Source organism: Emys orbicularis, chromosome 14 (genome assembly GCF_028017835.1).
Source record: "Emys orbicularis isolate rEmyOrb1 chromosome 14, rEmyOrb1.hap1, whole genome shotgun sequence".
Taxonomy (NCBI): Eukaryota; Metazoa; Chordata; order Testudines; family Emydidae; genus Emys; species Emys orbicularis.
In genome coordinates, this window is record NC_088696.1 from 43,506,028 (window position 1) to 43,519,079 (window position 13,052).

General features: G+C 48.4%; 1 protein-coding gene across 1 annotated transcript in view; it reads right to left on the reverse strand.

Annotated features, from left to right (window-relative positions):
* Positions 1–13,052, reverse strand: part of HYDIN (HYDIN axonemal central pair apparatus protein) — a 383,856-nt gene that overhangs the window by 325,188 nt on the left and 45,616 nt on the right. Inside the window, 1 exon segment of the mRNA XM_065416810.1 lies at positions 7,780–7,981. Coding sequence (XP_065272882.1) covers positions 7,780–7,981 — 202 coding nt within the window.

A 13,052-nucleotide genomic window follows, 5' to 3' on the forward strand; every position in this document is an offset into this window, starting at 1 on the left:
CGCGTAAGTCATGTGCCCCAGCCCCCTGATCATTTTCTTTGCCTTCCGCTGAACTCTCTCCAATTTGTCCACATTCTTTCTGTAGTGGGGGGCAGAAAACTGGATGCAATACTCCAGGTGTGACCTCACTAGTGTCGAATAGAGGGGAATAATCACTTCCCTCGATCTGCTGGCAATGCTCCTACTAATGCAGCCCAGTATGCTATTAGCCTTCTTGAAAACAAGGGCACACTGCTGACTTCTATCCAGCTTCTCATCCACTGTAATCCCCAGGTCCTTTTCCACAGAACTGCCGCTTAGCCAGTTGGTCCCCAGCCTGTAGCAGTGCATGGGATTCTTCCTTCCTAAGTGCAGGAATCTGCACTTGTCCTTGTTGAACCTCATCAGATTTCTTTTTAGCTCAGTCCTCCAATTTGTCTAGGTCACTCTGGACCCTAACCCTACCCTCCAGCGTATCTACCTCTCCCACCAGTTTAGTGTAATCTGCAAATTTGCTGAGGGTGCAATCCATCCCATCATCCAGACCATTAATGAAGATGTTGAACAAAACCGGCCCCAGGACAGACCCCTGGGGCACTCTGCTTGATACCGGCTGCCAACTAGACATCAAGCTGTTGATCACTACCCAGTGAGCCCGACAATCTAGCCAGCTTTCTACCCACCTTATAGTCCATTCATCCAGCCCATACTTTTTTAACTTGCTGGCAAGAATACTGTGGGAGACCGTATCAAAAGCTTTGCTAAAGTCAAGATATATCACATCCACGGCTTTTCCCATATCCACAGAGCCAGTTATCTCATCATAGAAGGCAATTAGGTTAGTCAGGCATGACTTGCCCTTGGTGAATCCATGTTGACTGTTCCTCATCTCCTTCCTCCCCTCTAAGTGCTTCAAAATGGATTCCTTGAGAACCTGCTCCATGATTTTTCCAGGGACCGAGGTGAGGCTGACCGATCTGTAGTTCCCCGGATTCTCCTTCTTCCCTTTTTTAAAGATGGGCACTATATTTGCCTTTTCCCAATCATCCGGGACCTCCCCCGATTGCCATGAGTTTTCAAAGATAATGGCCAATGGCTCTGCAATCACTTCAGCCAACTCCCTCAGCACCCTCAGATGCATTAGATCCAGCCCGACGGAATTGTGCATGTCCAGCTTTTCTAAATAGTCCTTAACTTGTTCTTTCACCACTGAGGTCTGCTCACCTCCTCCCTATACTGTGCTGCCCAGTGCAGCAATCTGGGAACTGACTTTTTCTGTGAAGACTGAGGCAAAAAAAGCATTGAGTACTTCAGCTTTTTCCACATCCTCTGTCACTAGGTTGCCTCCCCTATTCAGTAAGGGGCCCACACTTTCCCTGACCACCTTCTTGTTGCTAACATACCTGTAGAAACCCTTCTTGTTACCCTTCACATCCCTTGCTAGCTGCATCTCCAGCTTTGGCCTTCCTGATTACACCCCTGCATGCTTGAGCAATATTTTTATTCTCCTCCCTAGTCATCTGTCCAAGTTTCCACTTCTTGTAAGCTTCCTTTTTGTGTTTAAGCTCACTGAAGGTTTATTTCTCTGTTAAGCCAAGCTGGTCGCCTGCCATATTTGCTATTCTATGCTATTGCTATACTTAAACTACTAGACCTGCCTTCCTGCCATATGTATTTGCTCACAAATGCATGGTTGTCTAACTATCCTTACCTACCTGTAGGAACATGGGGGGGGGGAATTAAATATATTTTTGGCTAGAGCCAGGGAGGGTTGGAGAAAAAGAAGAGGTGGCTCCCTCCCCTTTGCCATAGATGGTGACCCTGCTTTCACAGCTGGTCAGCAAACATTTGTTTCATGGAGTAACGCTCTCTGGGCTGGGCAGGGGAAAGCTTAACACTCCATGTCTCTATGGCAAGTCTCTTCCTGCTTGGAACATTGCTGTATCCAATCAAAGAGGTGCTGCATGCCCCACTTTCCTAGCTAGAAGCAGCCACAGGGTGACAGTTCTGTGGGAGCGAGTGCAAAGCACCATATGTAACAAAACGGGCAGGGAAATGAAAGCAGAAGGACAGTGATTATTGCACTTCAAAAGTCAAATACAATTAGAAAGACAGTTCGCTCATGGTTAGTGCTAACTTCACACAGACAGAGCCTCAGGCGGACCCTGTCACCAACACCAGTGCTGAAAATATCCCTTGGACTAGCTCTGCATTAGTTCAATAGGAAAATTCTCTCTACAGCTGATCTAAAATGCTGTGTATCAGGATAGCTTCCTGCCACAAAATTCAGGGCCCCTGAACCCAGCCTATATCACTGTGTGATAATTCCAAGACTCCCTCCCAGAATAGTCCCCAGGACATAGGTAGCAGTAGAGAGCTGGCTGAACGGATAAGTGGCCAGTCCTTTGCTTTTCTTTGTGTTCCAGGGTGCAAGGTTTCCTGGGCATGTCCCCTAGCCTTGACTCTTTCTTTCTGTTCATGCTCTCAGTCAGGGCTTTGCCATGTGGTCGGCTCTCTCCTGCCGCCCCTCCCTAGTGATGGGTTTGTGCCTTCACACTCCTCCAGCCAGGCAACAAACACATCATGTTGTGATGCCAAGCAGGGCTGGTCTAGACAATGCTGCCCTCTTGGGTCTTGTCTGCTCCGCAGAAACCAGGCTGGAATGCTAGTGTGATGATTATGCTCATCCTGCAGTGTCAATATGGTGTGGAGTACAAGATGCTGTGTTTGGAGAGCTTGGTGGGGATAGGGTGACCAGATGTCCCAATTTTATAGGGACACTCCCGATTTTTGGGTCTTTTTCTTATATAGGCTCCTATTACCCCCCATCCCCATCCCGATTTTTCACATTTGCTGTCTGGTCACCCTCGGTGGGGACAATAATGTGTGCCCTTGGGCGCATCCTGCTTTTTATTGCATCTGTTCAATAGGAAACCTCCATGCACCAACCCCCAGCTTTCTCCACAATAGGGTTGCCAACTTTCTAATCGCACAAAACCGAACACCCTAGCCCCGCCCCTTCCCCGAGGCCCTGCCCCATTCCCCACCCCTTCCCTGAGGCCCCCCCACTACATTCCCCCTCCCTTGGTGGCTCACTCTCCTTCACCCTCACTCACTTTCACTGGGCTGGGGGAGGGGGTTGAGGTGTGTGAGGGCTCTAACTGGGGGTGCAGGCTCTGCGGTGGGGCAGGGGATGAGGGGTTTTGGGTGTAGGAGGGTGAGGGCTCCAGGCTGGGGGTTGGGACCAAGGGATTTGGCGTGTAGGAGGGGGCTGCAGGTTGAGGCAGGGGGTTAGGGTGTGGGAGGGGGTCAGGGCTCTGGGACGGGAGTGTGGGCTCTGGGGTGGGGCTGGGGATGAGGGATTTGGGGAGCAGGAGGGGGCTCCAAGCTGGGGGTGGGACCGAGGGATTCGGCGTGCGGGAGGGGGCTGTGGGTTGAGGCAGGGGGTTGGGGTGCAGGAGGGGGTACGGACTCTTGGGTGGGGCCGGGGATGAGGGGTTTGGGGTGCAGGAGGGGGTCAGGGGGGGCTCAGGGCTGGGGCAGGGGGTTGGGGCACGGGTTTACCTAGGGTGGTTCCTTGTTAGCAGTGCAGCGGGGGGGCTAAGGCAGGCTCCTTTCCTGTCCTGGCTCCGTGCTGTGAATCGGAAGTGGCCAGCAGCAGGTCCAGCTCCTAGGCGGGGGGGCCAGGAGGATCCGCACACTGCTCTTGCCCACAGGCACCGCCCCCCTAGCTCCTATTGGCCGCGGTTCTTGGCCAATGGGAGTGCGGAGCCGGTGCTCGGGGTGGGGGCAGCGTGCGGAGCCCCTTGGCCCCCCTGCCTAGGAGCCAGACCTGCTGGCCGCTTCCAGGGTGCAGCACAGTGCCAGGACAGATAGGGACTAGCCTGCCTTAGCCCCGCAGCACCGCTGACAAGACTTTTACCAGCCCAGTTGGCGGTGCTGACCAGAGCCACCAGGGTCCCTTTTCGACGGGGCGTTCCAGTCGAAAACTGGACAGCTGGCAACCCTACTCCACAAACACTCCTTTCTCCATTCTGGGTGCTCCACTGAACCTGCAGCTGGCACGGGAGAGAATTCGGACCAGGTGGAGTATAGAAGATGCATGCTCAACCTTTAGCCTTGCAGACAGATGAGCTGAATAAAATGGCTTCACAAGGGCCCCCAATTGGCTTGAACTAGCCCTGGAACCAAATCGGTTTAACTCCTGATATTTGGGTTCCATACAGTTGGCTGATCTCAGTGTGTGCTTAGGGAAGCTCAGCACAATATCCCCTATAGCATGTGTTTTGAGCCTGAACGAAGCTGGCAGCTGGGCAGCAGGGCAGGGCACTTGGTGAGGGGTCTGTAGGGCAGGTTGCCAGCAGCTGGTAAGGTATGGGTTGGAGCTCTCATCTTTAGGAGCCTCCAAGTTGATCTTTCAAGATGGGGAAACAGGAGTGTGTGCAGGGGTGGCAAGCAGGGGCATGGGCCCCCCAATAATCCTTGGGGGCACAGAACTTCTCTGGCTCTGGGGCCAAGGAGGCAGGGAAGATTGAGTTCCTGCCAGGACCAGGAGAGGGGCAGGGTGGAGGGAGGGAAGATTGAGCTCATCCCGGGGCCGGGGAAGGGAGGGGGGAGAGCAAGCTTCTGTGCCCCCCCTAAAGGGGTCAAATTTAAATTCCTGTGAATGCCCCTGTGGGAGAATCACCGCAAACAGGGGAGTGTTGTACTGTAGGGGTGTGCTAGGAGGCCAGCCCACTGGGCTCACCACTAGTAGAAAGCAAACAATCCAGAATGGAATCTTGACCTGGAAGTTATCAGAAAATCCCATACAAAATCCTGGTTGGGTTTGGCTATAGGGAAACCTTGCCATTCCTAGAGGGGCCATTTAGGGGCCTGCTAGGGATGGAGGAACATAAAGGGGTGCAGAAGAAACCAGGGAGGGAAATACAAACAGAAGGTCATTAGATTTTCTTTTGGAACAGTGAGTTTGCACAGAAGTCATATACTATGTAATTAAACACAGAGAACAGTGGAAAACTAGTTCTGCCCTTCAAGGCATGGCTGACCTAATTATGTTGATCTTTATTTGCTCAGAAGCCTTTAAAAACTTGGCTCTGGTCTAAGGCACTTCCCGGATCATCAGTGGCTAACATGGAGCTTTTTGACACTTACTCCCATCCAAGTATGAAAAGCTACAGACGAGATCCCCAAATCACCTAGACTTTTCAATGCAATTCCCAAATTCACCTCTGAAGCTGTTAAGTGCAACCATTAGTGTGCAGTTGAAACTGGACATATGACAACAGCCGTCCCATAGTGAAGAAAGTTCCCCTCCCCCTCTATTTTATCCCAGATGAGATCTTTGTCCCATGCTCACCTATGCAGGACTTTCCCCTCATACTGGCCCTGTGACCTAGGGACGTTTTTGCTGGCCATATGTCCTTGCAATTTTTCTCTGTCTCTTGCTGCACTGTTGTTCTGTGCTAGCAACTCTCACTGCTACTAGAATGGAATGCCATGCAAACACGGAGCAAGCCTACGAGAGCAGCAGAACACTAGTTACTCTCCCAGCACACTTCTCATACACGCTTATACCTTTCTGCCATGACCTCATACCTGCAAAGGGAAGTGAAATCTCAGGTGCTGAGTATGTGTGCAGGGAGGATATCCCTAACTCCTGAGTTCCGAGAGAGAAACCCACACACACCTCACTCCCGCCTCTCTTTGGCCTTCTTTTAAAGTTTGTGATATGATTGAGGACCAGGAAAGGCTGTCTGGCTGTTCTGTCAGGGAGGGTACCCCAGATGGAGCCCACAGAGACAAAACCCACGCAACTCCCAAGTATCCTTCTGTGGCCACCAGCCAGCCTTTGCTCCCCTCCCCTCAACAGAGGGGTGCAGGCGGCCCTAAGCTATTTGATATGTGCAAACAAGTGCTGTTGGCAAGTGGAAAACCTAGAGCTCCCAAAAGTGCCCAGTTCTGGGGATGCCAAAGCACAGGCTTCGTCGAGACTTTGAAATGTCCCTTTGTCCATTTGTTTGCAATGACATTTTGAAGAATGAGTCTCTGATGCCTTCAGCAGGGGATGGCAACAGCAATAACATCCCCAGGTCACTGCTGCAGGCTGAACCACCTTTTTCCCCACATGTTAAGTCTGGGTGTTCTCCAGCTATAAATTCTCACTGACAGGAGAAAAGTGTTCCAAAAACGTGCCAAGCCCTTAAATTACCCTTCCTATGGAGTGCGAGCAGTCTGAAAGGCAAGCGGGGCCCAGGGAAGAAGAATGGCTACGGTTAGGAAAGAGATGCCTCATTGGTAGAGACATTTTTTAGACGTTGGCTTTGTCATTGCTAACGTTTTATGACAGAAATGTGCAGCCATTCCAATATGGAAACCGTCCATCCATGGCATTTATTGGGTGATAAACAGAAAGGCTGTATGAGAGGTGGGGCCAGTATGGAAAATGCGGAGAACCACTGCCCTAGAGGCCAGTGGAGCATTCCCAGCCTTGGATGGTTAGAGTGAAATTTAATTTGCCCTAATCCACTCAAGAACAGGAATGACTGAACATGGGCTTTAGTCAAGACTGAGTGTCAGATTGAAAACAATCATAGAATCATAGAATATCAGGGTTGGAAGGGACCTCAGGAGGTATCTAGTCCACGCCCCTGCTCAAAGCAGGACCAACACCAACTAAATCATCCCAGCCAGGGCTTTGTCAAGCCTGACCTTAAAAACCTCTAAGGAAGGAGATTCCACCACCTTCCTAGGTAACCCATTCACCACCCTCCTAGTGAAAAAGTTTTTCCTAATATCTAACCTAAACCTCCCCCACTGCAACTTGAGACCATTACTCCTTGTTCTGTCATCTGGTACCACTGAGAACAGTCTAGATCCATCCTCTTTGGAACCCCCTTTTCAGGTAGTTTAAAGCAGCTATCAAATCCCCCCTCATTCTTCTCTTCTGCAGACTAAACAATCCCAGTTCCCTCAGCCTCTCCTCATAAGCCATGTGCTCCAGCCCCCCAATCATTTTTGTTGCCCTCCGCTGAACTCTTTCCAATTTTTCCACATCCTTCTTGTAGTGTGAGGCCCAAAACTGGACACAGTACTCCAGATGAGGCCTCACCAATGCCGAATAGAGGGGAATGATCACATCCCTCGATCTGCTGGCAACGCCCCTACTTATACAGCCCAAAATGCCGTTAGCCTTCTTGGCAACAAGGGCACACTGTTGACTCATATCCCGCTTCTCGTCCACTGTAACCCCTACGTCCTTTTCTGCAGAACTGCTGTCTAGTCATTCGGTCCCTAGTCTGTAGCAGTGCATGGGATTCTTCCGTCCCAAGTGCAGGACTCTGCACTTGTCCTTGTTGAACCTCATCAGATTTCTTTCGGCACAATCCTCTAATTTGTCTAGGTCCCTCTTTATCCTATCCCTACCCTCCCGCATATCTACCACTCCTCCCAGTTTAGTGTCATCTGCAAACTTGCTGAGGGTGCAGTCCATGCCATCCTCCAGATCATTAATGAAGATATTGAACAAAACTGGCCCCAGGACCAACCCTTGGGGCACTCTGCTTGATACCGGCTACCAACTAGACATGGAGCCATTGATCACTACCCGTTGAGCCCAACGATCTAGCCAGCTTTCTATCCACCTTATAGTCCATTCATCCAGCCCATACTTCTTTAACTTGCCGGCAAGGATACTGTGGGAGACTGTATCAAAAGCTTTGCTAAAGTCAAGGAATAACACGTTCCCTGCTTTCCCCTCATCCACAGAGCCAGTTATCTCAATCTATCTTTCAAATTAACCTTAGTTTCTGTCGTTCCTCCTCTTCTTGAGTAACAAAGACCTTCCACTGGAAGTGTGCAATGATGTCGCTTCGGTTGTGTATAAGCACCGATCTTTGGTTTGCTAAAGTAACATATGTCTTCTCAATCGTCAAGGAGTTCTTGTCCAGTCTGACATTGAGGTCTGTGGCCGCTCCATACAAACTTATGTGGATATCCTCACCTAGGACAGAGCAAAGGACAGAAACTCAGTGGTCTTCACTAAGTGAATTTTTTTGCCTAAATATGGATGGATCTGTAATGAAATAAATTGATATATTTAACATATCCTCATGGCAGACATGACCAAGAGCAACATGGATTCAGCTCTCACTACTGGATGTACTCATGTTCTCTCTCCAAGGAAGAGTACACAGTGATGGTACACTGAGACCACAATGAGTGGGACCCCAGTTCTGGAGCTTTGTGGAGATGTCCACTCCCCAGGTTGCTAATAGTTTAGGGTGGGATTTTCAAAGGTGTGTTGGTGTTTTAGGCGCACACGTTGCATTGAAAGTCTATGGGATCTGTGCTCCTAAATCATTTGGGTGTTTTTGAAAAGTCCCACCTTAGACACCACTTGCTCAGGGCCTCCGGTGTACTTCATGGATCAGAGCTGATCACTGCGATGCCCCCCTTCCTGATCACCTTACACTGACAGGACCTGGGACACAGGGTGGTTCAGACTGACAGGAGAGAGGATTATTTCTCCCCTGAGTGTAGGATCTGGCTTGCATAACAGACAATATATCGCAGAAAACGAGTAGATTTCTGTTTAGAAGAGTCTAAGTGGCTGACATTTTTGAAAGTGAGCATGCCCAATTAGCACATGCCAGGCCACAAGTTGGGGGATGGAGCACACCAAGGTACAGGTGACATGTGCACCGGCTTTGTGTACAGGACCTGGGCACATGTCAAAAGCTCAGGGGAGACCCGATACTCCGCTGGTATAAATCATCAGTGGAGCTCCATAGAAGTCAACGGCCCCACATCCAATTACACTAGCTGAGGCTCTGTGCCACAATCTTCTCTTTTCAAAGTGTCGGCCTGGGTAAAAAGTGCAGGGATTCCACTGAAAGCTCCAGGGCTGACGGGAGTAACTCTTGCTGCAAGAGATGCATTTGAAAGCATACTCAATATATGGAGCCATTAATAGCTTAATATACAATCGAGAGCCCAGATCCCAGTGAGTGAGCAGTATGCTGTGGATTTCACTGCGAGGCAGATGAATTGACACCAAGCATGGAGCTGTCAGGGTTAGCTGAGGGCAGTTGCAGGCTTCATGTCTTGGGCACCAAATTAGATGTGACATTTCATTTAGGACTCTTTGTATCTTAATATATAAGGAAAATAAATCTCTTGACTGTAACAGCAGTTGAGAATTTCAGTTGACAGAGTAGATTTCTGCAGTTTAGTAGTTTGGGATGTTTTTGAAGCCATGAAACCACATGTTTACTGAAACTGGGCATGTCAGCCTGTCCTTATTTACAGAATACATCCTTATTACAGGGACTGTCAATCATCTTGCCCTTAGATACTGTCAAATCAATTATTTACATAGAGTCAGGACATATAAAAGACAAACTCACTCAACAGCCAGTTAGGAAACTATGCTGGAAATCTAAATCAAAAGGGACTTTTGATACATTAGCAACCCACAGTAACTGGAACGTGGGGCTTTTGAAAGATATTTTGGCACAGCAGGCACCAAGGTATGTTTGCAGTTTGCATTTATCTGCAAGCCTATAGACACATGCAATTTAGCATATCATGGTACCTTTTTCCTTCTTAAATAAGAGACCGAACCACCTAATTATCTTTCCTATGCCATAGGAAACAACTGAATGTGTAAAATAAACAAGGTGATACAGAATCCCAGAGAACTCCTCTAGTAATACAGGAACTGCCAGCCCAGAACTACCAGACGTAAGAACTTTCACCTTGTTTATCTGAATGCCTATTTGGATGAATGGATGAGAAAACCATCGGACAAACTTCCAAAATTAATTTGGGATTTTTATTAAATTTGCAGCAAATATTTCATCATTAACTACTCCAGATGTTAGGGGAGGATGAACAGAGTGATTAGACAGACATATTGAATAATATGCTGCATGTTTTTCTCATCTTCATTGATATGTATTGCTCCTTTATTCCTTAGCACCTTCTTTTTGCTGTGATTTGTAATGAAAATCTCTTAAGAAGCTAACATGAGCAGATGTCTGAAGTTTTGAATGCCTGGGAAATATGGAAAGTCAGATTTAACTCTTTTTGTCCTGGCTTTCAAAGGTTTAATCAGGCTTTGCTGTCACCTCTTTAAGCAATAAATGCAGCTGAAGATTTACAGGTATGAGAAAGTCCTCACAATTTATTACTGGAAATGCAAATAAAAATTATAGCCTGTCACTAAGATGGGCATTAATATGGCTCCATATCTGTCTGGTTTGGTACTTATATGGCCACAATTACCACAGTATGTGAGCACCTCACATGCATTAATGTATTTTTATCCTCTATACTCCCTGCTGTACAGACAGGGAACTGACTTACCCATGATTACACAGGGGGTCTGTGGCAGAAAGGAGAAGAGAACTCAACTCTCCCAAACCTACGCCCTATTCACTGGACCATCCCCAGAGTCACCAGCAGGGGATGCTCAAGAATGAGGGACTTGGTCCTTCTCACTTCCAGGGAGACTAACTGCATTGCCTCAGAGATCTACTTGATCTGCATTGGGCTGAGGAGAGGCCATACTCAAATTTCCTTCATGGTAGTACACCAGTTACAATTCTTGAAGTGAGAGACTTCTACAGGCACGTAATTGCAATATTGTTCCCACCAGCCTGTATCCAGGAGCCTCTTTTGGACGTTGTTAAATCACTGCATTATTTACGCTGGCCTTCAGCAATTGCTCATTTATAAAAGTCATTCTTTAATAATTGCCACTGATAAAATCGACAGTTTTAAAGAATTGTTTTCCAGGCTGGAATGAAAGCTCAGGAAATTCTTCAATTTATTACTGGTATTACGGTAGTATCCAGGTGCTCGCCGTGGACCAGGACCCCTGTGCAGACACAAAATAAACAAATGGTCCCTGCCCCCAGAAGCTCCCAAGCTAAGTAGAAGACAAGAGACACCAGCTGGAGACAGACAGATGGGGGACTCAGTACAAGGAAGCAATGAAACAATACTGGTCAACAGGATAAGCTGAGCTGTCCTCGGGCAGCGCTCTGATCTAAACGCTATGCTCCAACCAGTTTTTGGGACAGGAAAAGCAGTACCCCCCATCCTAGCCCTTTCTTTAATTGGGCGGACAAAAGGGGGCCATCAGTTGCTCTGCACCACCGTTGGGAAGCAGAGATGTCTCCTGCAAGTCAACCACACGTATCACTGGAATTACTGGGAGTCATGGAACAGGCTTCACTACCAAGCAGAGTGGAGGAATCTCTCAGAATATATTTGAGGAAGAGCCCAGAACTATCAGAGAATGAGAAAGCTCTGAAAGACGTGGCTGCAGTATATACAGGATGATGGTGCCTATTTTTAACCATTATTGATGTGATAATGATGAGCTATGGTACCCGCCTGGCTGAAATATCAATTTTGGCAGACGTGGAAACAAGTGCAAGGACTTTCATCGCAACAGCCTGGTAAACAAATGCACAATACACCAGTTAACAAATCAATCCATCCTTCAAGCAGCTCTCGCCTTTCCAAGCAGGTGCTGGTTGATCAGAAGGAAAATGTGTCAAACAATTCAGACGCTGTTCAAGGCAGCAATGACTAAGGCTATGGCTATACTTGCAGACGTAGAGCGCTGGGAGTTAAACCAGCCCTCGGAGACAGCAGCAGGGAAAGCGCTGCCATGTGTTCACAGTCAGCTGCAAGCGCAGTGGCGTGGCCACATTAGCAGCTCTTGCAAAACCACAGAGAGCAGTGCATTGTGGTAGCTATCCCAGTGTGCAAGTGGCTGCAGCATGCTTTTCAAATGGGGAGGGGGGAGTGTGACAGGGAGTGTGTTGTGTGTATGTGGGGGGAGAGACTGTGTTTTGGTGGCAGAGCGTGTCAGCATGCTGTCTTGTAAGTTCAGACAGCGGCAAGGGGAAGGGGGGAAACCCCGACATCAGCCCCTATCCTCCCACCTCTCTCTCTCTCTCTCTCTCACACACACACACACACACACACACACACACACACACACACACACACACACGCACACACGCACAAACGCCTGCCTCTGCAGCAGGAGCATTCCACAGTAATGGTTTGCTTTGTGTCCTGGAGCAGATAAGCAGCCGGCTGTCAGAAACGGAGCTTTGAAAGAGGATATCCGCATGCCTGCAGCCGAGTTCAAAACAATGACGAGAGTGGCCACTTGACTTCAAGGGATTGTGGGACATTTTGGAGGCCAATCACAGAGCAGTAATGCAACACCTCATCCACACTGACACCCTGGCGTTTCAACCAGGGCGCAGAAAGTTTTATGCCTCTCATAGAGGTGGATTACCAGGGGCGCTCCAGCTGCAGAGTCCAGGCGCTCTAAGTGCCTTGCCAGTGTGGACACCTCAGGAGTTAGGGCGCCCGGGGCTGATTTAATGTGCTTTAACTTGCAAGTGAAGCCAAGGCTTAAGTTAATAACACCTAAGAATCCACTGGCGACTTCCACTAATGAAAGGTTCAACAGGCTGTAGTCAGTGATGACCTGCAATGGAAAATGAAAGCACACTCTTCCAAGATCACTTGCATGTGACAGGAGATCTGGACTTGCGTGCAAATCTCTCCCTCAGTGGTTACTCCACACACAAAAATTAATTAAATGCAATGCCAAGGCTCAGATTTTAAATGAACAATGGTCCCACAGCAAACATAATTCAGTTCTTGCATATAGAGGCCCGGTTTCATTGCTAACACTCCTCCACTGAAATCAATGGAGATTTGCTTATTGCACCAGTAACACATTTGGCACATAATTATTGTGCTCTTCGCTATTATGCAGAGATATGCAAATACAGGTGAGTGTGTTACTGTTGCTGTGCAAACCCGGGTTTGGCATCTCCAAACTTTAGGGAATGAAAGTCCTAATCCTAGTGTTGCAGTAACAGGTTTTTCTTGCTTTCTGAGCTAGAATGTTATGCCAACAGATATCTAAAATCAGACTCAGACATAATTCTCCTCCATATACCCTTACAGCGACAGACCATCTGTCTCAATACACAGGGCCATGGAGAGAGACAGAGGTTCCCAGCCAACTCTGT